The sequence below is a fragment of the Ursus americanus genome, chromosome 8 (assembly GCF_024610735.1).
Source record: "Ursus americanus isolate L20-20 chromosome 8, mUrsAme1.1.p, whole genome shotgun sequence".
NCBI classification, from domain to species: domain Eukaryota; kingdom Metazoa; phylum Chordata; class Mammalia; order Carnivora; family Ursidae; genus Ursus; species Ursus americanus.
Window position 1 is genome coordinate 79,463,145 of NC_142134.1, and position 21,686 is coordinate 79,484,830.

Here is a 21,686-nt window from a genome sequence, read left to right on the forward strand (position 1 = left end):
TAACCAGTAAAGGGTAGTGGAATGAACCGGAACACAGAGTTCACCAGCCACGTGGAAGGAGCCAGGCATGCAGATGCACATGTTAGACACACATGGGCTCTGCGGAAATGCCGGTGTGCCCCAGCACAGAGGAGCTGCGGCCATTCTGCTGGGAGTCCCGCATGGGGGCAGGGGATGTCTGGAATGGGGTTGCGGAGGAAGGGGCCCTCAGGCTGCGCTTGGACTAGGTTTGAATGACAGTCTGAGCAGATGATGGGAAAGACATTCCAGGTGGAAGGACTAGAACAGAAGCATCAGAGGGTGGGGGGTGCAGGGGATCCCCGCCTTCCCTCTGGAGGAACGAACAGAGAGCGTGGAGTTGAGTGCAGTGGCCCCCCCTTACCAACTCACCACCATGGCCGCACCAGGAACCTGTGCGGTTTAGCCGTGCTCTGGAGGAAGGAGAGTGTCAGGTCCGTGTTGCCGACAAAGGGAGTCGGGGAACCAAAACGGGGCCCAAGAGGGTGCTGGCATCCTTCCGACGCTGAGGACCAACGTTCCTAGACCGGGGACCCAGAGTGATCTCTGTGCAGTATCTCATGGGGACTCCGCCTCGGTGACTTTGAGATTCACCGGGCAGTTATCCTGGTGCAGGGGGGTGTGTTCAGAAGAAGACGAGGGGCTTTTGGGGTCTCTTTTGGGTGCGGTTGGGGGTAGATGGCAGAGAACTTGGCTTTTCTCTCTTGCTCTGGGTTCCTTTGGGTGCGTCCTTCAGTCTGTGGCGCCCTGAGCTCTGAATTCGTAAGTGGGTATTACCAAAAAACAAAGTGCAGTGGGAAGGGAGAGTGTGGGGAGATGTCCAAAGCAAGGGCATGTGGAATGGGGGCTGCCATCCGCCAGCACTGTCTTTTCCTCAGAGAAAGGAGGGTGGCGGCTGTTCTTCAGAGAATAGCAGGGTGGAGAATCTTTTAAGTTAAAAGCATTTACCTTTAAGAGAAGTTCAGCATAGCTCTCTTGTCTTTCTCATTCGGTGACGGTCCACAGCAGTGTCCAGGTGGGCATTTGGCACTCTGCCCCTGAGCTCCCTGCCCGTCCCCCCTTCTCCTCCCCTCTTGGCACTGGATGCCGTCCGTTTTTACCTTCCCATTGTGGGCTTTCCTTCTTTGGTCCCTCTGATTTAGGAGTGTCCCTTCTTTGACCTAACTTCTCGTATATGCCAGAATGTGATGATCTGGGCCCTGGCGTCCTTTTGTCACCTGTGGAGTGACGTTCTCGTCACACACCCTGTACACTTTTTATTCCTGAAGTTGATGGTCGCTGCGTGGGAGCTGTGGACGGCCACTGTGGGATCTGGACCCAGCTGGTCCTTTCACAGTGTCTTCAGACACACTGACATTGCGGGAGGCACCTGTGTTTTCTTAGAAAACCGGAAATTCCAGCACAGGTCTCAGGGACGGCAGGCCTGGAGAATGTTAATCAAATGGTCGCTCTCAGGACTCGACGTTTGCAGGGTAGTTCTTAAACCTGCCATTGCTGAAACACACAAAAGAAACAGACGATGATTGTCGGGAGGGGAGGCAGGCGGGTCACCTGCTCTGAAGAGCCCTGGGGTAGTGGGCTTGCCTGTCGAGCTAGGGAGGGGAGACACAGTTACACAACCAGAGCCAGACTAAGGATGCTTTCCTTCTGAGCGAGGTGTTCATGCCTGACCCATCAGCTTTTTTCCAAGCAGCTTTGTCAGTTGAGCTGCAGGCTGGTTAACCGTCCATTGGTCGCTAACTCGTTGAATCATGCAGGACGCATAGAGCTGCGAGCATAATGCTTGGCGACTAGTTCGTCCTCCGAGAGCAGCTGGTGTGACTGGCGGCGGCGGCAGATGGCATTCTGAGTACTAACCAGACTTACGCACGTGTTGTTTTTGGTGTGTTGATCCTTTTAGGGTGGTCCATATCATGACATGTTGCACAGTATTTTGGGCGCTTATACTTGTTACCGTCCGGATGTGGGTTATGTAAGTGAACCTTTTCAATATTTTATAATGTTATCGTCTAAAAAGAAAGTCAGACTATTGCCCAGCACCACTTAGCTGCAGATGTCAGGTTGAGTGCCTTCAATTTTTTTTTTGCCGTCGGGGGGGATGGAGAGCTTCGTGGTCAGTGAATTGCCTCCGCTTTCTTGTAAAGGGATTGAGCTGACACGGCCTCTCTGTGGCACTAATTACATAATTGGATTTGATTTTCATTTTTTGCATGTGATTTTTTTTTCTTAGCATTAAATCAGAAAAGCCGTTAAGCAGTAACCATTGACACACAGTGCTGCTCTTTCCGCGGCTCAGCAGCTGTGTGTGTGCGTGACGAGCTCTCAGGCAGTCAGACCCCCATTTCCACCGCACCGGACACTGTCCGTTCTGGAGGGCAGGCCGTCAAAGGCCAGATGCGTTTATGGTTTTCCACTGGCCGGAGGCGGAGGCTGAGGGAGCGCAGGCCGGGGCGGGGCGGGGGGGGCAGGTGGGAGCCGTGGAGGCGCTCGGTTCAGCCGTGGGGGGTGGGTGGCCGTGTGGGACCTCCTAGCTCGAGGGCGTTTGGGCTCCTCTTTCTCCGCGAGAGAGCAGTTGCGACCGTGGTGGCCACCGTGAGTTTAATACCCTTCTGTCCTTCCTCAGGTGCAGGGCATGTCCTTCATAGCGGCCGTGCTCATCCTGAACCTGGACTCTGCAGACGCCTTCATTGCTTTCTCTAATCTTTTGAATAAACCCTGTCAAATGGCGTTTTTCCGAGTGGACCATGGCCTTGTGAGTACCCCCAGTCCGTGTGTCCGCACACAGCCAGGACTGCTGATCATTCTGTCTTTTCAGAGGGAAAGAAATTTGTTTTCCAGACACACGGCTAATAGCCCTTTGTATGTATTTCTGAAAATACCTTCTCTAACTGAGAGAGGCGGGGCGGCTCCTGCCCGAATGTGCACACTTCGTGTCGCAGCTGCAGCTCAGGGGCGCGCTCCTCATTTGGGTCCTTCAAGGAGAGCGTGGCATCGCTCGCCTCCATTGCTGCTTGCTGCCAGCCCGGGGCTCTGCTTCCTGCGGTGCGCCCCCCCACGGGACAGGGGACGCGGTGACGACCAGCGCCTTCACTGACGAAGGTAGTGGTGTGTTCAGTACGTGGTATAGACACAGAGCGGGTGGAAGGAGCTGACGGGTGCCCCGGGGAGGACCCTCACGTGCTCCCGGAGGTGGGTCTTCTGCGGGGCGCAGATGAAGAGCCAAGGCCCAGAAATGACGTGACCCATCGAGGTACGCAGCTGGTGAGTGGAAGAGCTGGGAGCTGGACCGCTCTGCTTCCTAAGCCGGTGGGCTCTCTACAGCCCAGGAGAGCCACCCACGCAGGGCACCCGTTGGCTGGATTTGCTGATGATTTGCTGATAAGTGGCAGCAGTACTTTAAGACAATCTCGGGCATATTTCTTCTGGAATATCTCAAGGACTCTGGAGTATTTCGTGCTCAGGCAGTACTTAACATTTTGTAAAAAAGTAGTATTTCAACACTGCTGTGAAAGTGGAGGCTGTTAGGGGAGTTACAGATTGGCAGAGGCCTTTTGGAGGACAATCTGGTTTTAACTCTCAGTAGTGGTACATGGCACAGCTTTGTGATTCTGCTCATGCGAACCCACCGTACATTATGCAGAGAGATGGTGGTTACACAGTTATTCATAACTAATGATTTAAAATGGTTTTTCATCGTGAAAATGAAAACATTTTAAAATGCAGGTTTAGGGGGAGGCAGATGGTCACTTAAGATCTGGGAGTAGAAACAACAGATGTTGGCAGGATGCGGAGAAAGGGGACCCCTCTTACACTGCTGGTGGGAATGCGAGCTGGTGCGGCCGCTCTGGAAGACAGTGTGGAGGTGCCTCAAGGTACTGAAAGTAGAGCTACCCCGTGACCCAGGGATCGCACTACTGGGTGTCTACCCAGAGAATGCGACCGCACTGATTCCAAAGGATGTTCATGGCATCACCGTTTACAACCGCCGGATTGTGGAAGCAGCCCAAGTGTCCGTCCACTGATGAATGGATAAAGAAGATAACAGGGTGTATGTGTGTGTGTGTGTGTATGCATGTACACACACACACGTACACACACACGTGCATACACAGATGTACACACATACAGTGGAGTACTACTCAGCCATAATAAAGAGCGAAATCTTGCCATTTGCAACAACATGGACGGAGCTAAGGAGTGTTACGCTAAGTGAAATAAGTCAGTCAGAGAAAGACAAAGACCATATGATTTTTCTCCTGTGTGGACTTTAAGAGACGAACAAAGGGGGAAAAAGAGACAAATCAAAACACAGACTCCTAATTCTAGAGAATGAACCGGTGATTGCCCCGGGGGAGGTGGGCAGGGGGCTGGGGGAGCGGGTGGCGGGTTAGGAGCACACAACACTGAGCCATGTGTGGGACCGTCGAGTCACTCGCGGTATTGTACGTCTGAAAATCAGGTATCGCTGTATGTTAACATACTGCGTTGAAATAAGAAAAAATAAGACCTGGCAGCATATCCGGTGCAGTATCGAGGTTTGCAGAGCATTTATTATGGAAAAGTAAGATTAAAATGATTTTTTTTCAAAAGCATCTGAGACACCATGAGCCATAATAGCTGCCATATTTAACGGTAGAAGGAAATGAACAGTATTTACGGACAATCTTTTGTTTCCGTACTTAAGTTTTCTACAGGGAACATTTACAGACTTGCAGTCAGGAAAATACTTGTATATAATAAAATGATTTGTATCTCAGTATCTCTTAATTGTGAAGATAAGGCCCCACGTTTCTCTTTAGACACATATGATAAACTGTGCTTATGAATTCCCACGTATATTTTTAAGGAAGGATCATAGAATCGTAGTGTGGAACAGGACCTTCTTGACAGCAGGGACTCCCAGCGGTAGTGCTGAGGATGTGGGGGGCCGATAGCCGCAGAGGCGGCCAGCACCATCCCCGGCCTCTGTCCGTTGCATGCCAGGAGCACCTCCCCGCTAGCGTGTCAGTCAGAAATGTCCTCCGACATTGTCAGGTGTACCCCCGGGAGGCAGAGTCCTCCCCGCACTCTTGTTGGGACCCACTGGTTTATAGTACATCCCTTCGTTGAGTCAGAGAGTTGCCATTTGCCCACATGCATCCAGGTGGTGAATGGCCCAGAAGTGGGGCGCCGCTCAGACGCAGGTCATTGCCAGCCCCGCCCTAGCTGTTCTTCTGTTCCAGCAGCGCTCCCCTTCTCAGTGTGTGCTGTTTTCTTACAAACCCTCTAGGAGTTGAAAAGCATGTGCCAGTAAAATACAGGCTCTGACTGCTTGCTTTTCCTTAACGTTTTCTCCCTTTGCTGCATTAAAAGGGCTGTGTTGTTAAGCCAGAGTGGTTTTACCTGTGCCACACACGTCAATATTATGCTCCCTCGGGACGTGCCAGGGCTGGGCGCGAGGAGGCCATGCTTCCTCGGGTTCCTTTAGGCAGTTCATCCTTCCTGGTTCTTGGAGAAGAGCCAGCCCACAAACACCCAGCCTTTGCAGCGGGCCAGGCATGGTTCACGTCCAGCCTTGCCGCACACCAGCGGGCCTCTGCCGACTTCCGTGTGAGTTCAGGAAATACGGCAGTGGAGCTGGTGACGTTGTTGTGAAGAGTAGAAAAGGGGCTTAAGTAGAAACTGCCTGAGCCCAGCGAGGAGTGCCGGTCTAGACGTGTTAGCAACCGCGGAAGACGACCATTGTCCTGTCCTGAAAGTGTCCCTCTGTGGCCTTTCTTCTGTACAATGGAAACCTGTGCTGATAATTGGTTTATTGGTATATCTCACATTATCTCCCCAGATGTTGACCTATTTTGCTGCATTTGAGGTATTCTTTGAAGAAAATTTGCCGAAATTATTTGCTCATTTCAAGAAAAACAACTTAACTCCAGACATCTACCTAATTGATTGGTAAGACTGAATTTTCTATGTGTTTTCTCCTCTCCCTGCCTGTTTCTCGCCATCCTCACTGCTGGCTTCTTTCTGGGCTCGGCCGAACTCCCTCCCACGTGTGTTTTATCGTCTCGCCGCTGCCCTGCATTTGAGGTGCCCTTGCCTTCCAGGCGCCTGCATCTGCCGGGCTCTGTGAGGTCTGCCTTATTCCTGTCTGTGACTCTACTGTCCTCGATTCCCTCAAGGAGAGAAACGGTGTTGTGGACCTATTTGTTTTCGGCATGCCGTCTGTCCGTTCACTAAGCGCAATGTCACTGAGCACCAGGTCGGTGCTGGGCTGTCTGCCGAGAGCTCGTGATGAGCGGGGAGCAGGGCACGGTGCGTGCGTGTCCGGAGCTCTGTCCAGAGGGAAGAGCCGCGTCCACGGACAGCTCTGCAGCGTGTTGCACGTGTTGTCTCTTAGGAAGGGAAGATGGACAGAGCCCTGGACCCCGGCTCATGGGTCAGAGGACACAGAGGTGACCCGTGAGTTTGAGCCGAGGCATGACGTGAGCCTGTGGTGGCCCAGAATTAGCAGGGCTGTAGCGGTCGGTTGGGCAATGCTGGAGCCTAAGTGAAGGGGTGAGGGGTCGTGTGGGACTCAGGTCCCATGCCAGGGAGCTTGGGCAGGACTGCAGGGGCCAGAGGGAACAGTGCAGGCTTCTGCTCGGGGTGAGGAGGGAGGCGGGTTATCTCCAGAAGTGAGCTCTAGGTTCCTGGGGAGCCAGCGGAGCCTGGAGGCAGGGATGCATGGAGGCCACCGGACCAGGACTCGAACCGAGGCCCGGGGGCTGGTGGACAGCAGGAAGCTGAGAGGCCGAGGGAGAGGAAAGCTGCAGGCGTCTGAGGGAGTCTGCGGGTGTGTGAGGGAGTCCGAGAGTCGTCTGCACGCGTGTCCAGCTAGTGGGGCACGCAGGGACCCCCAGCTGGGTCAGGTTTGGCAGCGTGCTTGATAGAGTTGGTTTCGGACGCTGATTTGGAGGCTCCTGCTGGACGTCTAAGTAGACCTACAGATAAGGGGCTCTAGAGAGTTCTGGGTGCAGCAGTAGGCCCTGCAAATCGTCGTGCAGAAGCGGATGTGGTCGCCTGAGGAAGGGGTGGGATGTCACCCCCGAGAACACCCGTGTTTGGGGGCAGATGTGTGGAACAATGGTGGGAGGACTGTGGTTCTGGAACCCTCAGGCCTGGTCCTGTCTCTCCTGCTACTTGCTTCGTGACCTCGGTGATGGGCATTAACCCTCTCTAAGCACGTTTTCTCCTCTGTCACCTGCAGTGATGAACCTTGTAGGGCCTTACAAGGTGATGCCCCGGTCCCCGCCACCTGGCTTACAGAGGGGCTCTGCAGGAAAAAAGGTGTCACTGGGCTGGAAGGCCCGTTTGGGCTTCAACACAGTGCTGGCCGTGACTGCGCGGAGGAGGGTGTTTGGAGAGGGTCAGACTGCACCAGTGTCTTCAGCTCCTGCCTCACCTGTGTTAGGCCTCCAACTCCGATTCTTAGGATTTCGGCCTAAAAATGAAGTTGGAAAACCCTGTCTGGAATAGTATCTTTCAAACTCTTTCACCCCGACTCGAAAAAGGAAAGGAATTTTATGTCGTGATGTGATGTATGGCCACATGTACAGAACCTTCCTCTGTGTACTGGACCGAAGCAAGCTTCAGACCATACCCAGCCCTTGCTTTGTGGTGAAGCATTCCAAAATTTCCCGTTCTGTTTACTTAAGAAAAACCGCTGGTGGTCATCGACCCTGATTTCACAGGGCAGTAACCTTGACTGGGTCACGAGGGGCAGCACCAACAGCACCATCCTCGAGGGGCAGCACCAAAAGCACCATCCTCGAGAACCTGCGCCAACAGCACCATCCTCGAGGACCTGCGCCAACAGCACCATCCTCGAGGACCTGCGCCAACAGCACCATCCTCGAGGACCTGCTCGTCTTGTTCTTGTCTGGAGGCCATTACCATCCAGACAGGGGCAGAGGCCAAGAGCACCTGTGTTCACTGACTACAGTGCTGCTAACACAGGATCTCCCATAACCTCAGAACACCGCCTGGAGTGAACTGTGACTCCTCTGTCTCATAGATGGGGAAACTGAGGCTCAGAGAGGCAGAGTGGCTTGCCCGAGGTCATGTGGCTAGCTGGCACTCACGTTCATGTTGGCTGCTTTAGACCTAGTGTGCTTTCCCACGGAGCCCTCCTGAGGGATTTGGTGGTGAGGCAGCATAACCCGAGAGCTGGGTCCCAGAGCTCGGGCTCTAGGGATCGCGTCTACACGCTGCTGATGCTCCTGGGAGTGGGAACCCCGGACCAGATTCGTCCATGTGAAAACCGAAGGAGAATCTGGGGTGTCTGCGTGAGAAGGAAGCTCCATGGTTTGTGATGGGTTGTGGCTGGCGCCTGCTGCCTCATCAGTGCTGCCCACCCTGCTTTGGGGAGGCCTGTGCTCTGCTGGTCTCTGGAGTGAGGACCGAGGAGAACGTTGTCTCTGTTTGCAGTTGCAGCGGAGGGCCGGCGAAGAGGTGGAGTCGGGCCCAGCAAAGCCGCGTGCCCTGATGCACTCCTTGCAGCCCATGTCTCTGAATGCCGTGGTTCTTGGGGGGTGCGCCCAAGGAACAGCTCCGGTGGGAAGCAGGATAGGCGGCGAGGAGGAAGCCAGGGAAAGAACAGGCCATGCTCAGGACTTGCCCCGGAAGCTGACCTCTCAGAGACACTCACGGCCGGTTTTGTCTTCACAGAGGAGGCCACCGAGGGCCCTGCGCAGTCACAGCCGGGGCGAGCAGCCTGGGCTGATCGGACACCAGAGCCTTTGCTTTATCACGGCGCGGCACCGGCTTCCCCGAAGCCACATCCACACCCTGAGCAGGGCTCCGCCTCGGAATGGCTGGCAGTGGGCGGGCCTGCACGGGCACGTGTTCAAGAGACACAGGAGATCCTAGGCTTCCGGTTACTAGCTGCCTGAGGACGAGACCTCTCACTCCTACGCCTGTCTGAGGGTTGACGGGCCCCTGTGGCTTGGCTGGCAGAGTGGCCCGGGTGAGCTACGTGGGCACAAACACAATGATCTCTCCTTTCCTGCCATGCAGTCCACCCACTGAAGGCCGGCTGGGGATTGCTCCTGCTTCCTCCCAGCACAGTTCCTCTGCCCTGTGGAGTATGACAGGATAGCTTTATCGGCCCTTACCTAGCACCGCTGGGGAATGATTCCTGCAGAACACTCTCGGTCCTCCCCTCCACCCCTGCAGTGTATGTGTCCCTCCGTCACAGCACTGTGCCGCTCCGAGGGCATCTCTGTTTCTTGCGTTCCGCTCACAGACTGAGCTTTGTCAGGCACCTCTGTGTCCCTGGTGTCCCGCCCCGTGTGCGGCTCCGAGTCCTAGATCAGGGAACGTGTCTGTTCCCGAGGGGCCCCTTCCAGAACCCAGCCCGGGGCCTGCTCGGGTGCTTGGTCCTCTGTGCGGGCTGGGAACGTTGGTACAGAGACTTCACAGCAGAGAATCAGATTGACCTGCTGGTGCTGCCTTTCTGGAAACGGGGTCTTCCCTGGTGTGGCGTGTCACTCTTCCCTGTGCACGTGGAGACACGAGGGTCAGAGCATGGTCTCGCCAGTGGTGTACGTCTCCCTGCAGAGTTTCGAGGGTTCAGTCAGGTATGGTGTTTTGTGGGAGGATTGACACATAGTCATTGAACTGCTCGAACTTTTTCCGGCTGCTTCGAATGGTAGAATTATCTGGAGGTGTGAACGGGTTCTGTAGTAAACGGTCTTGGGTTAGTAAAAGAACCCAGCAGTACATTCCGTCACGAAGAGTGTTTGTTGAAGTGATGTCTGGGGGTCCTTGGCCATCCCATGTTACGCTGAATCTCTGCCCTGAAGGAGAGGTTCGGGGTGAAGTTGTGGTTGGCAGCTTTCAGTTTCTGTTGCATCTGGATTGCTCTCATTTCATTTGTAGGTTTTAACGTTGGGGTGACAGGTCTGCCTGTGAGCTCCTCAGGAGCTCGGCCCGTCTTGCCGAGCTCCCAAGCGCCCGGGCTAGCGGCTGGTGCGCCCTGGGGCCGTCATCATGGTGGGGGGGGGGCGTTGCAGGCTCGCAGTGGAAACCCGCTCGCAGGAAGGGTCTGCTCGTTCGCCTGGCTGCACACGGCATCTACACGGCTGTGCCGGGACCCCGGCGCCGAACCTCCTGCAGGCTGGCCTGGCGAGAGGGTGCTCTGCGGGCAGGGGGGTCCGGCTGCTTCCAGGACTGGGGCAGGGGCTGGACTCGGTATCGGAGTCTTCAGTAACTACCTCCCAGTCTTTTTTGTTTGTTTGTTTAAAGATTTTATTTGAAGAGAGCGAGCAGGCACAAGTTGGGGACGGGGGCAGAGGCAGAGGGAGAAGCAGGCTGCCCGTGGAACAGGGAGCCCGACATGGGGCTCGGTCCCAGCACCTGAAATCAGGAGCTGAGCCGAAGGCAGACGCTTCACCGACCGAGCCCCCGGGCGCCCCACCACCTCCCGGTCTTCGGTGAACGCAGCTCGCGTTTGGAATTAATGTTCTCTGCAGGCCTCACGCAATCTAATCCTCTTACTTAGCGTCTGTTCTGACTGCTTGTCTCCATTTGTTAGGAGCACGGGGAGCACGTGGTGAGGTGGGGGCCTCGGGGGCACTTCCTAAGCCAGCTCTGGGTGGGGGGGGGCAGAGGCTCACAACCCTGGGACAATGTGGGCACGGCTGGGAGTCGATGGTGTCAGGCCTGAAAGGCCCAGTCTCTTTTCTGGCTTCTCCACGGGGGGCTGCAGGATGGTGCCCCCGCCTCAGGCTCGCACCCACTTCCGGCAGCCTCCCTTTGTCTGCAGTTTCCTGTCTGTAAAGTGGAGATGATTGGACGTCCTGTGGAGCTGCGGCGGGGAGAACTTGCGAGCCAGGTAGATGGTATAAAGCCGTACTCAGCACGAAGCCAGCACTCCCCGTCAGCTCTGATACCTGCTCAGGGAGGGGACCAGGGAAGGGCTGGATTCTGAGAATGAGCCTTTGCCTCCGTGAAGACTTTGGGAGCCGTGGAACCCCCTTCTCCCCCTTCCTGTACCCTCTCACTTTCCCGCAAGCTCAGACAAGCAGTCGGAACAGACATTGCGGATCAGGATGCTTTCTGGCAGTTGGGAGGGCTTGGCAGGAGGAATCCAACCTGTTCCTGCCACACACGTCGTGGGGGAAGCTGCCTACAGGCGTGTTGGATGTCTTCTGTAAGCCCACAGCCACTTCTCACTTCTGCAACACAGAAATACAGTATTTGCATTCGTTGAATTTGTACCTGAAGTTACCATTTTTGACATAAAGTGCAATAACATGCAGCGGTCCAGGGAAGAAGCAGCTTTGAATTCTCTCTTGCTGCCACGGGGAGAAGCCTGCAGCATCCTGGGCACGCCTCGGACCCCTGCCTCTCCTGCACTCATGGGTCCGAGCCCGAGGAAGCCGAGTGCTCGGGGTGCGGTGGGGGCACTTGAACGGCTGGAGTTGGGAGGGGCCAGGGGGCTGTGAGCAGACAGCTCCTCTCTTGCTGCTCTGGCGGGACTGTCCCCATCCCCGTCCCAGGGCTGCCACGGGGCCAGGGCAGAGCCCGGTGGCCGGGGAGCTGGTGCGCTCTTCAGCTGCGTGAGTGGTGCCCGAGTGAGCTCCTCCTGGGAGGAAATCCGGGCAAGAGAGGTTCAGTGTCCTCTTCAGAGTGGGGCTTTGACTCTAAGTGGGGTTTAAAACGCAGGCAAGCATCTGAAAGTGTGGACTCAGAAGTGGACTCCAGTGACGGGGGACGTGAGGAGGGGCACGAGGTCCCTCTCGGTGCGGTGCTGCTTGCAGGAGGGGTGGGAGGAGGGGGAGCGGACCCAGATGTCTGCCCCAGAGCAGGAGGGGACACAGCGATGTGACCCTTGGGGGGTGAGGGGCTGTGCCCCGGTTGCTGGAAGCCTGCGGAATCTACAGGCTCAGAGGGGACAGCGAGGAGGTGGAGGGCAGGGCCCCGGGCGGCCATCCCAGGGCTTAGTGTGCTGGACGGGCTGCCTTGTGCCGCGACTGTGCTGTCTCAGGGACACCGCCTCCCACGGCGGTCCTGGCTGTGGAATCCGGTGTGCTCCCGGCGTGCCCGGAGGGTGGGGGGCGCAGAGCACATAGTAGGCCCTTAGTCAAAGCTCAGCTGTTTCTGTGACATAGGGGCTTCCTTGTGATGCTCGTCTCCCTATTTCATTGTCCAAGTTGATCCGTGTGCCCTCCTGAAGTCTCTCATTAGACTTTGAAAGCCTTGTGTGGCTTGGGGTCTTAATTAGCACGCGTGTTCGGTCTGTGCCCTTGGCTGCATGACATGTCCCTCTGGGTCCCAGAGGCAAGCCTGTTGCTGGGGCAGAGATGCTGCCAGGTGAGAGTTTGGAGTTCAGGAAAGCCTGTGCACGGAGCCTCAGGAGCACGTTGGCCAGGATGGCGTGGGCTCTCTGGCGGCATCTCCTCCAGGAGGCTGGGAGGCCTGCTGTTGAAGGCTAGATGACATTCCCCCTGACCAGGCCAGCCCCGTAGTCGGGGTGCGGCACCTGAGTCCGGTGCCCGCACAGGGTCTCTGGAGCTGGGGCGGGCACGAAGGCAGTCGTGAAACTGTGAACGGGTGATTTTCCAAGAGGGAGGGGGGTGTCCCCCGGCACCTGAGAGTCCCCACTTCTAGTGAGCACTGCCGCTGGTGAGGAGGTGGGAACCACCCACGTCTAGGACCCTGGAGCAGATGGGCAGTGCAGCCACCCGTGGGCTTTCTCAGCAGAGATGGCCAGGTGCTGTGCGGGGTGCTGAGGTGGAGGCCGTTGGTCAGGGTCCCTGCTCCTGGGCATCTCCGTGGGGAGAACCGAAGCAGACATGTGTTCCGATAAGCACCAGGGTCAGAGGGGGCATCTGGCCAGTCCTCAGGGTCAGCGGACACCCTGGGGATGGCACCCGGGCTGTGTCTCCGAGCCGAGGAAGGAGGCTGGGTTCGCAGAGAATCCGTTTGGCCTACGTCCCAACCCGGCTTCACCTCGCTTTATGACACAGGCACCTTCCAGAGTGCAAATGCTCACACTTGATAAGACAGCTGGTCACCCAAGACGGTGTGTGTTTGGTGCTTTGGATGGTGATCGTCACAGTAGTTTAAGATCGTGCGTGTCTGTGTTTTACTTGCCATCTGGTTGTTGGCTTTAAGCAGAAGATCAGTTTCTTATCGTCTACACTCTGCTTCATTTGGAAAGCTTTGCTTTGTTCCTTGCAGACCCCGAGTGGGAGAAAAGTATAGTGTTCTTCGGAAGTGGGGAGACATGTGACATACACTGATTGTATTCTCTTGACTGTTTCTGCTCCCCTCAGACTCTAAGCTCGTCCACCTTATTAACCCTGTGTCCAGCCCTCCGACAGAGCAGGCGCGTACTGGATCGTCGGAAATATCTGTCGCGTGGGGATGCAATCGGCATCCGCGATCCAGAAATTGTACGGTGTTTGGGATTCTGCGTGAAAGCCAAGAATGCTTTCTTACGAAATTGTCCTTCAGAATGAATGCAGGCCTCGTGCCGCTCCCCGCCCCCCACCATGTGTCTTAAGTATGAAAGCGACTAACTCAGGGAGCATTTTTAGTGGATTAGACCTGAATTCAGAGCTGTTTCTTTGTGCCATCCAAAACCTGAAAAACTCAAAACTTTTTCCCCAGGATCTTTACCTTGTATAGTAAATCTTTGCCCCTGGACCTGGCCTGTCGTATCTGGGATGTGTTCTGTCGTGACGGGGAAGGGTTCCTGTTCCGGACGGCCCTGGGCATCCTGAAGCTGTTCGAGGACATCCTGACGAAGATGGACTTCATTCACATAGCCCAGTTCCTGACGAGGCTCCCAGACGACCTGCCCTCGGAGGAAGTGTTTGCCTCCATAGCTACGATTCAGATGCAGAGTCGAAACAGGAAGTGGGCTCAGGTAAATGGCTCTTTTGTTCTCTTTTTTCCTGCAGAGTAGCCTGGCTCAGTAGCCTGAGCGAAGAAGTCCTTGCTCCCAAGTGCCTGTCGAGCAAACGGCCCTCTCTAAATACAGTCCTTCTTGGACTGGACACCAGGAGCCTGGGTTTGCGGCTCGGCTCTGCCACGCGGGGTCTTGGACAGTCCTTCTGAGCGTCTGTTAGAGGGAGGGTGGGTAACAGAAGCCCCCCACCCATCCGGCGGTGACATCGGGAGGTCAGCATTTCTCGCCAGCACTGTGCTGACCACACCTTAGAAGGCATTTTGTAAACCAAGCACCCCTCCGCCGCGTGTGCCCCCGGGCAGGGTGGTGGGATTGTCCCCCATCACTGGTAAACAGAGGAGACCCACAGAGCTCACTGGAGGACAGGAGGGCTGAGGGATGGCTCCCCTGGGATGGGTCACGCTGGCCCCCTGGTGGCTGAGTCTTGGGAGCAGCTGATTGACGGTGTGGGAGCAAGTCCAGCCTGGGCCTCCTCCATCTACATTTCTCTCACCCCTTTTGGGTGTCCTGCCTGGGGCTTGGCCCCTGTGGGATTGGCCGGTGTTAGCTGGCTTCAAGTTTGTATGGTATGAGAAAGGAAAAATAAAGCCTTGCTTCTTGACCCTATATCGGCTCAAAGCTTGTCCGGGCAGCATGTCGTGGCTGGAGACTCTCTGTGGAGGCTTGTACTCTCCTGTGACCTTTGCTATTAGGGGGGGATTTCAAATACGTACTAAAATAGAGTCAGCTAGATAACGGGCCCCGTGTCCTTGTCAGCTCTCCAGGCGTTTTCCAGTTTCATACGGTCTCAGGTGTCAGCGGCTTCGTAGTCTGGATAGGGTCACGCTGCCGTTAGTCGAAAGATCTTTTTAGTCCTTTTTTAATATATAGGTTACCCCACCTCTCCTTTTATCCCTTGTTCTCTGTTTACTGAAGAAATGAGCTCGTGTGTCCTGCAGCGTCTCCCAGAGTCTGGGTCTTGCTGGTTACGTCCTGGTGGTGGTGTTCAGCGTGGTCCCCAAACCCTGTGTTTCCTGTAAGGTGACTGTTCGGTCTGAAGATTACTTCACGGGCCATCAGGCTGTATCTCTCTAGCAGCATGTTTATTTTTATAACAGTGACAGCTTTGTGGAGATGTAATTCACATGCCATAAAATTCTCCCTTTTGAAAATGTACAGTTCAGTGCATTTATTAACCAGACAGAAGTTCCCTCTCACCTGGGTCCTTCATCCTGGCCCTTCCTGTCCCTCCTGTCCTGTTACATGCTGCTGTCGTTGGCTGGCGGGCTCCCTCTCTGTGCAGGTCTCTGGGGAAGAAGCACGGCTGCAGTGTGGGACCTTGGGTGATACTGGGAGGGAGGGCAGGGGCACTGTTTTGTGCTTGGGTGATATGATCTGCATTTCTGAAATATTAAATACGTTTTATTGTAAAAAGGAATGACGTCCTTGCACACACAACAACATGCATGAACATCCCGTGAGAACATCCCGTGAAGGGACAGAGCTGGACACTAGAGACCACACGCTGTGTGATTCCGTTTGTAGGCAAGTGCAGAACAGCGTCCTCTGTGGAGACAGGAAGTCCGCGAGTAGTCGCCCGGCAGGGGCGGGGCGGGCAGGGTGGGAGCCGGAGGATGCGGGGTTCTTTGAAACGGACCGTGGTAATGTCGCACACATCGATGAATACACTAAAACTCTTGAACTGTACGCTCTAAATGGACACGTTATATGGTAAGGAATCACATCTCAGTAAAACTTAGCACGCTCCGCTCGTGTGTGCAGGACTGGCTGTATAGTTATCAGGGATCTGACGAGAGGGAAAAAGAGCCTTTCTCTGGTTAAGAAGTCAGTGGAAACCTGGGACCACTGGTCAGCATTGCTAAGAGTTTCAAGAAGGTGACCGCAGAGCGTGCAGCTGCGTAGGCCCCCGTGGGTAGAGACCCTGTGCGACGGCCTGGGTGGCGTGCCTGTGAAGCCGGCCTGTGCGGGACGGTGTGCTGTGGTCTCCGTGGTTCACTTGCTTGCAGGGTTTCTGAAGTCGCTGCAGAAAGCCAAGGCCTTTCCTGATGGCCTTTGTCCCACACGTAGCTCGGTCACTACCTGACTTTGCACATGCAGTCGCGGGTCTGCCGATCTGCTGCTCCTTGTCACTGGTCTTCACGCCATGCGCGTCCCCCACGCAGGCACGCAGAGGGCAGGGGTAAACCCAGGTCTGTTTCCCTTTTCTTGTTTCAGGGACAAGGTAAAATGTTTGCTTAAAACTAGGTCAGCGGTTGTCGGATAGTAGGGCATTTTATAATCCCGGGATCACGATGGGAGTCAGCCTGGTGGTGGGGGTGGGGGGGCATCATGGGATTTATTTCGTGTTAGGCTCCATGGGAATTGTGGTCTATACACATTCCACTTACATGCTCCGCTTTAGGTCAGGACCCTGGAGAGCTTTACAGACAAGTGAATGAGTGTGTGTGCCTGGCAGTCCCATCAACTTAGAGGTAGAGAGGGGGACTTCCTTCTGTGCAATTCATCTGAAACTACATAAAGTGTTTCTGCTTCACCCCTGGTCATTTGTGATTCGGTTAAACTGACATAGCGCCTGACCCGAGTCGATTAGCCCCTGGTTTTGAATTCCCGGCAATCGAGGTCCGATTGCATATGAGCTGTTTGAAGAGCCGCTCCTGCTCCTGTGAGTGTCTGTTGCTCAGGTGCCTGACCATGGGGCTTCAACTTTCCTGCCCTTGTTGTCTGACTAACAGCTGCTGCGCGTGAGGTCCCCGGAGAGGTGCCCCACGTGGGCGGTCAGTAAACGGAGCCTCTGTTGGCGGCACTGCTGGTACTGAGCGGGCAGAGTGGGATGTAGTCTTTAAAAATGACGGTGGTCGGTAGGAGCCGGGCGAGCGCAGAGCTGGGAGTGCGGTCACTTTGGGAAAGCCCAGGAGGGCGTTAGCCTTGCAGGGGCACCTGGTTCGCTGGGGAAGAGGGAGGCAGGCAACAGAGGGGCTGCACGGAAAGGCTCAGGGGCACTTGTTAGCGTCCAGGACTGGAGAGCCTGGCTTGGGTGGTGGCGAGCGCCGGGCTCGAGCCACAGTTTAGCCGAGTCCTGACGGTGGTGCTGTGGCTGGGGGGACGTGGTTGGAGGACTTCAGGCCAGAGACGGCACAGTTGAGTTCCGCGTTAGGAGGAGGGCTCTGGCTGCGGGTGCAGGGGGTAGAACGGGAGTGGTGGAGGTGGGGGCAGGGGGCAGAGATACCAGCCGGGAGGCCGCGAGGCCTGTCGCCACACCTGGCAGGGCCTGTGTTCAGTGTGTTTGCAGATCACCCACGGACGTCTCCCCTGTGATTCCCAGGTGCTGACTGCCTTGCAGAAGGACAGCCGCGACACGGAGAAAGGAAGCCCGTCTCTCAGACACTGAGCGGCCGGCAGAATCGCGCTCGGCCCCCGAGCAGATCTCCCGGTGGCACCCGCGTTGTTTCAGACGGGCTCACTGACAGCCGAGAAGAACGGGCTCTTTCCGTGTTTGATCCTAACACTGACGTTGGCCTTAAAACAAACAACTTTTAAAGAACTAAACCGAGGCTTCGCCTTGAGTGGCGCAGTGGAGCGATGAGCTAGTGTCGGCCACGGCCGGGACTGCGCGTTCCGCATGGTGTAACAATAAGGCAGTGGCCGACCCCCCACCTCATTTCACAAAAGTTAATTAAATTGTCATGCTTTTATGTCAGCTGATGAAAAGTACATCACGGTCTTCCTTAGCCAAGGCGCGTGACAAATGCTACTTAGGAGGCCTTGAGGCGTTACTGGCTCATTGACCTGCTTGAGCGAGGAAGGAGTTGTTGGTTCAGTTCACCACGAGAACCGTTCCAGGGCCGGGGTCCTGTTTTAAAGCCCACCTACCACAGATAGCATGAAAGGATAGCTCACCCAGCGTGCCCGTGGGCTCCCTGGGATTTGACCTGACGTTCAGGTTGGCCTTTCTCCACTGTCGGCTTGACAGAATCAGAGCGCGAGAGCTGAAAACGGCGGCTTGGGTTCCAGGGAACCCCTGCTGTCCCGAGATTGCTCCCCCCATCTCCTGAGCAGGAGGAGCTGCTCACACAGGAGGCCCGAGACGGGAGACAGGCTTCAGCCCCCCACACCTTCTGCGCGCAGAGGCTGGGGTGGCGGGGGGAGCCTGCGCCTTGCTCTCCCAGAATGCCGCTCTTTCGTCTGTCACCCGAGCGGCAGGATCGGTCCTGAGTAGCAGCGGTTCCCTCCTCGCGCCTTTGGTTTAAAGAGAGACCGTTGAGCGGGCGGAGGAGTGGCCGCACGCGGACGGCCTTGTCGGGGCTCCCAGCGTTTGTCCCTTCGGCCTCTCCCCGTTTAGCTGGGTTTCCCCCAAGTTCATCAGCAACTTTCTTGTTCAGACTTTTCCTTGACTGACTTTAAGCATTTTGTTACAAGCGCTGTGGTCATGCACATTCGAAGCCGTGAGCGGTTTTCACGCAGAGGAGCCCGGACGACGGGCAGGCCTGTGGAGACCGGTCCCCACGCGCTGATCCGGCCGATGTGCTCGGGAGACCCGGTCGGAGGGCGCTCTGCTGCCCCCTCAGCCACACTCCCCAGGGGGACGTCCCCCAGCTGCCCTCGGTGCTGACTTGGGGAGCGCCCCAGGCTCCGAGAGAGCCGGCTTTCCACGAGGCGGGGCAGGGGCGGTGGCCTCCCTGCGGCCTCGCTTTCCTGGGCCTTCTGCGGCGGCACAGGCAGGGGCAGGGGGCCACGCCGAGGCCGTGTGTCCCATTTCCTGGACTTGCTTTGTCCCCCTGTCTTCTTAACTGAATTCTCCGGGGAGGTTGGGGAGCATCTCGGACCCACTCTCTGCCTCAGCCTGGAAGTGCTGACCCGGCTGCCCTCTCGGAGGAGGCGTCCCATCTTCGCGAGGGCTCGCGCTTCCAGACGCAGCCAGCCCGCTGACCCCCGGGGCCCGGCCCTCTGCCCACACGTGCCGAGTGTCATTCCTGGACATGGGCTTTCTGTTCTGAAAGGTGTATGTATTTTCTTACTGCACATACAGATGTTCCTCAGCCGGGACGGGAAGGGCCGCTGCTGCAGGACGCGTCCGCGGCTCGTCCCGCGCGTTCGAACCCCAGCCCTTAACACTTCGTCGGGCAGTCTGACATCCGTCTCTTGGGACTTCCATCACCACGTATGCATTAAGTTTTTTAACGGGATTCCGTGCCGATCCGGAATACTTACCAAATCTCTAGCTCACAGGAGGTTTCCATGACCTGTTCAGGGACCGCCCGGGGTCTTGCCGGTTGGCTGTGTCCACCCCAGAGGCTGGGAGCTCGGGCCGCGTGGCCGCTTTCCGTGGGGTCGGGCTGCTCTGTCGGACCCCATCGTTTAGAAAAACGGGGGAGCCGACTGAAAGGCCACACCCCTGCAAGTCTGCACTTTCGGGCCCCGAGCCGTGGGTTGTCCGGGTCTAAGACTTGGGGTTCGGGACCTTGTGCATCTGGCACTTTAGAGTCGAGAGCCGCATCCCCAGCAGTCCCTGAAAGCCCATCTAGAAACAATGTTCACTTTAAAAGGTACTTTTTAACTGCTCAGTTTTTGACTATTTTGAATAGTTTGCTGATAGAAATTTCCTGATAATACTTGCTACATATCATGTTTTAATTGCTTGTACAGTTAACCTTTAATTTTATTTAGTAAAGTCTATTGAATTAGGACTTTTCGAATTGTAAATATGTGGTTTTATTAAATAAAGTCATTAAAATTGTTACTTAGTTCACTGCAGTTGGTTTAAAATTGAAGCTCTCACCTCCAAGTACGGCGAAATTTGACCTTGAGCTTCGCGTCATTGATTCTTTTTAAGATTTTTTTGCGAGAGAGCGCGTGCGAGAGAACACAAAGGGGGTGACAGGCGGAGCCCGATGCGGGGCGCGACCCCAGGACCCTGGGACCCTGGCCTGAGCCGAGGGCCGCCGCCTCACCGACCGAGCCGGCCCGGCGCCCGGCGTCGCGTTCGTTTAAAACCCACTTACTGTGCTCGGTTAGATAAAGGTGGTGGTTATGTTAATTTGGTCCAGGGGTGTGGGAGTTTGGTGTGCCCCTCTCAAGCCAAAGGGGCCCCTCAGACTCGCTGACCCTTTCCTGCCCCCGATCCCACAGCGAGCACGTGCTCACCCTGCGCCAGCGGCGGGGCTGCACACCCACCTGGGCTCCTGCTCAGAGCCTGGTCGGCCAGGTGCCGCCGTGCAACCCCCCACCAGCCCGCGGGTGACCGCGGTGCGCCTCCGTTCCCAGCTCCAGGGCGGAGGTCAGCCCTGCCGCCCCACCATGGGGCAGTGAGCGTGACACGGTCCGAGAGGTCACTTGGTGCCAGTCAGAGCAAGTGCTTACGTGTGCGCTCACGTATGTCACCCGTGCTTGTGGTGCCAGCCGTTCGGCCGAGGGCAGGAGGCCCAGCCAGAAGGTGGGGAACCCTCCCGGTCCCCCAGGAGAGTCCCTATGTGCCCTGCACAGCACGCCTGAGCAGACAGTGCTGCCCCTCCTGTGTCAGCGAGGCCGACGGCCCGTGCTGGGCCACTCCGTACCCTCCGCCCCGTCACTGGTCTCCCCACTTCTCTTCCGCAGAAACCGCACGGCTCCGGTCAGGGCGTTCGCTCCCGTGTCTTCGGCCCCCAGCACGAGGCTCCCATCTTTCTCACCAGGGGATCCGTGGCTGCTGTGGTCCACTGTTAACCTTTCCTGCCCCTGGCACAGGCCAGGGGCGGGAGGGTATTGTGGCCGAGGGTGGCCGTGCTGGACGGCAGTCGTGTCCCAGGGCTTGCTGTCTGCCGCACCTGCCCCGGGCCCCAGGCTGAGTTCTGTGAATGGCCTCGTTTCTCCGCAGCAGCTCTGTCACTGTCCCCATTCCAAAGGTGTGACACAGAAAGCCGATCTGCTTGGGCTCCTGCAGCCAGTTAGCGGGGCTGGGGTTTAGACTCCGTCTCTGAGGCTCCTGAGCCCTTGCTTAACCTCCTCCCCAGGGAACAGGTTTGCGCTGGGGCCTTTGGAAGCCTTCCTCCTCTCGCTCTGGCCTCGACTCCAAGTGCGGGGTTTGGGGTGAGGCCTGGATTCACTCACCCGAATGCCTCCTGTGCTCAAGGAACCAGCCTGCTGGCAATGAGACAGCAACGCCTGACGGCCGGCTCGGGAACGACCTTGGGGATCCACCAGCCTTGGGGGTGAAAGTTGTGGACTGCTTTCCCAAGAGAAGCCGGGGGGCCGACTGTTTAAAAACCACCACCCAAAATGTGGAGCCTGCCACCAAGGCCCAGAGAGGGAGTGAGGTTCTGCACCAGTACAAAGATTGAGCTGGACCTTGAGAAGAGCCACTGGTTATCGGGAGGGGCGTGGCCAGCAGAGGGAAGCCTCAGAGCCAAGGCGAGTCCTTAGCCCCCCACGCAGGAGCTCACCGTCCCCGGGTACTTCTGAGAGGCCTGGAGCTCCGGGCTGGCTCGGGAGCTCAGGCTTCTCTGTGAGCCCCGCATCACCTGCAGCCAGCTGGCTCTAGAAGGTTCCTGCTCCATGGGGCACGGCCATGCCAAGGCCCCTGCTCCCAGAATGCCTAAGCCTGTGGGAGGGGCAGTGGCCTTCTCCCCGGACAGCACGAGTTACCCCCGCTCCGGCCTGACCCCGGTCTCTTGGTTCCTAGACATTGTTCCTGCAGCTTCTTGACCCCACTCCCGAGCTCCTGGTAGAAGCTGATCCAGCCAAAAACAGCTCCCGTGTC

General features: G+C 56.6%; 1 protein-coding gene across 6 annotated transcripts in view; it reads left to right on the forward strand.

Moving 5' to 3' along the window:
- TBC1D14 (TBC1 domain family member 14) overlaps positions 1–19,969 on the forward strand; it is a 99,272-nt gene extending 79,303 nt beyond the window's left edge. For 3 of the 6 annotated variants that reach the window (XM_045789515.2, XM_045789519.2, XM_045789518.2), the window contains exons 10-14: positions 1,919–1,990; positions 2,642–2,770; positions 5,840–5,949; positions 13,654–13,912; positions 17,277–19,968. In XM_045789515.2, coding sequence (XP_045645471.1) covers positions 1,919–1,990; positions 2,642–2,770; positions 5,840–5,949; positions 13,654–13,912; positions 17,277–17,342 — 636 coding nt within the window. In that variant the 3' untranslated portion in view covers positions 17,343–19,968. The other 3 variants (XM_045789520.2, XM_087864301.1, XM_087864303.1) reach the window with 3 other exon arrangements.
- Positions 19,970–21,686: the final 1,717 nt, after the last annotated feature.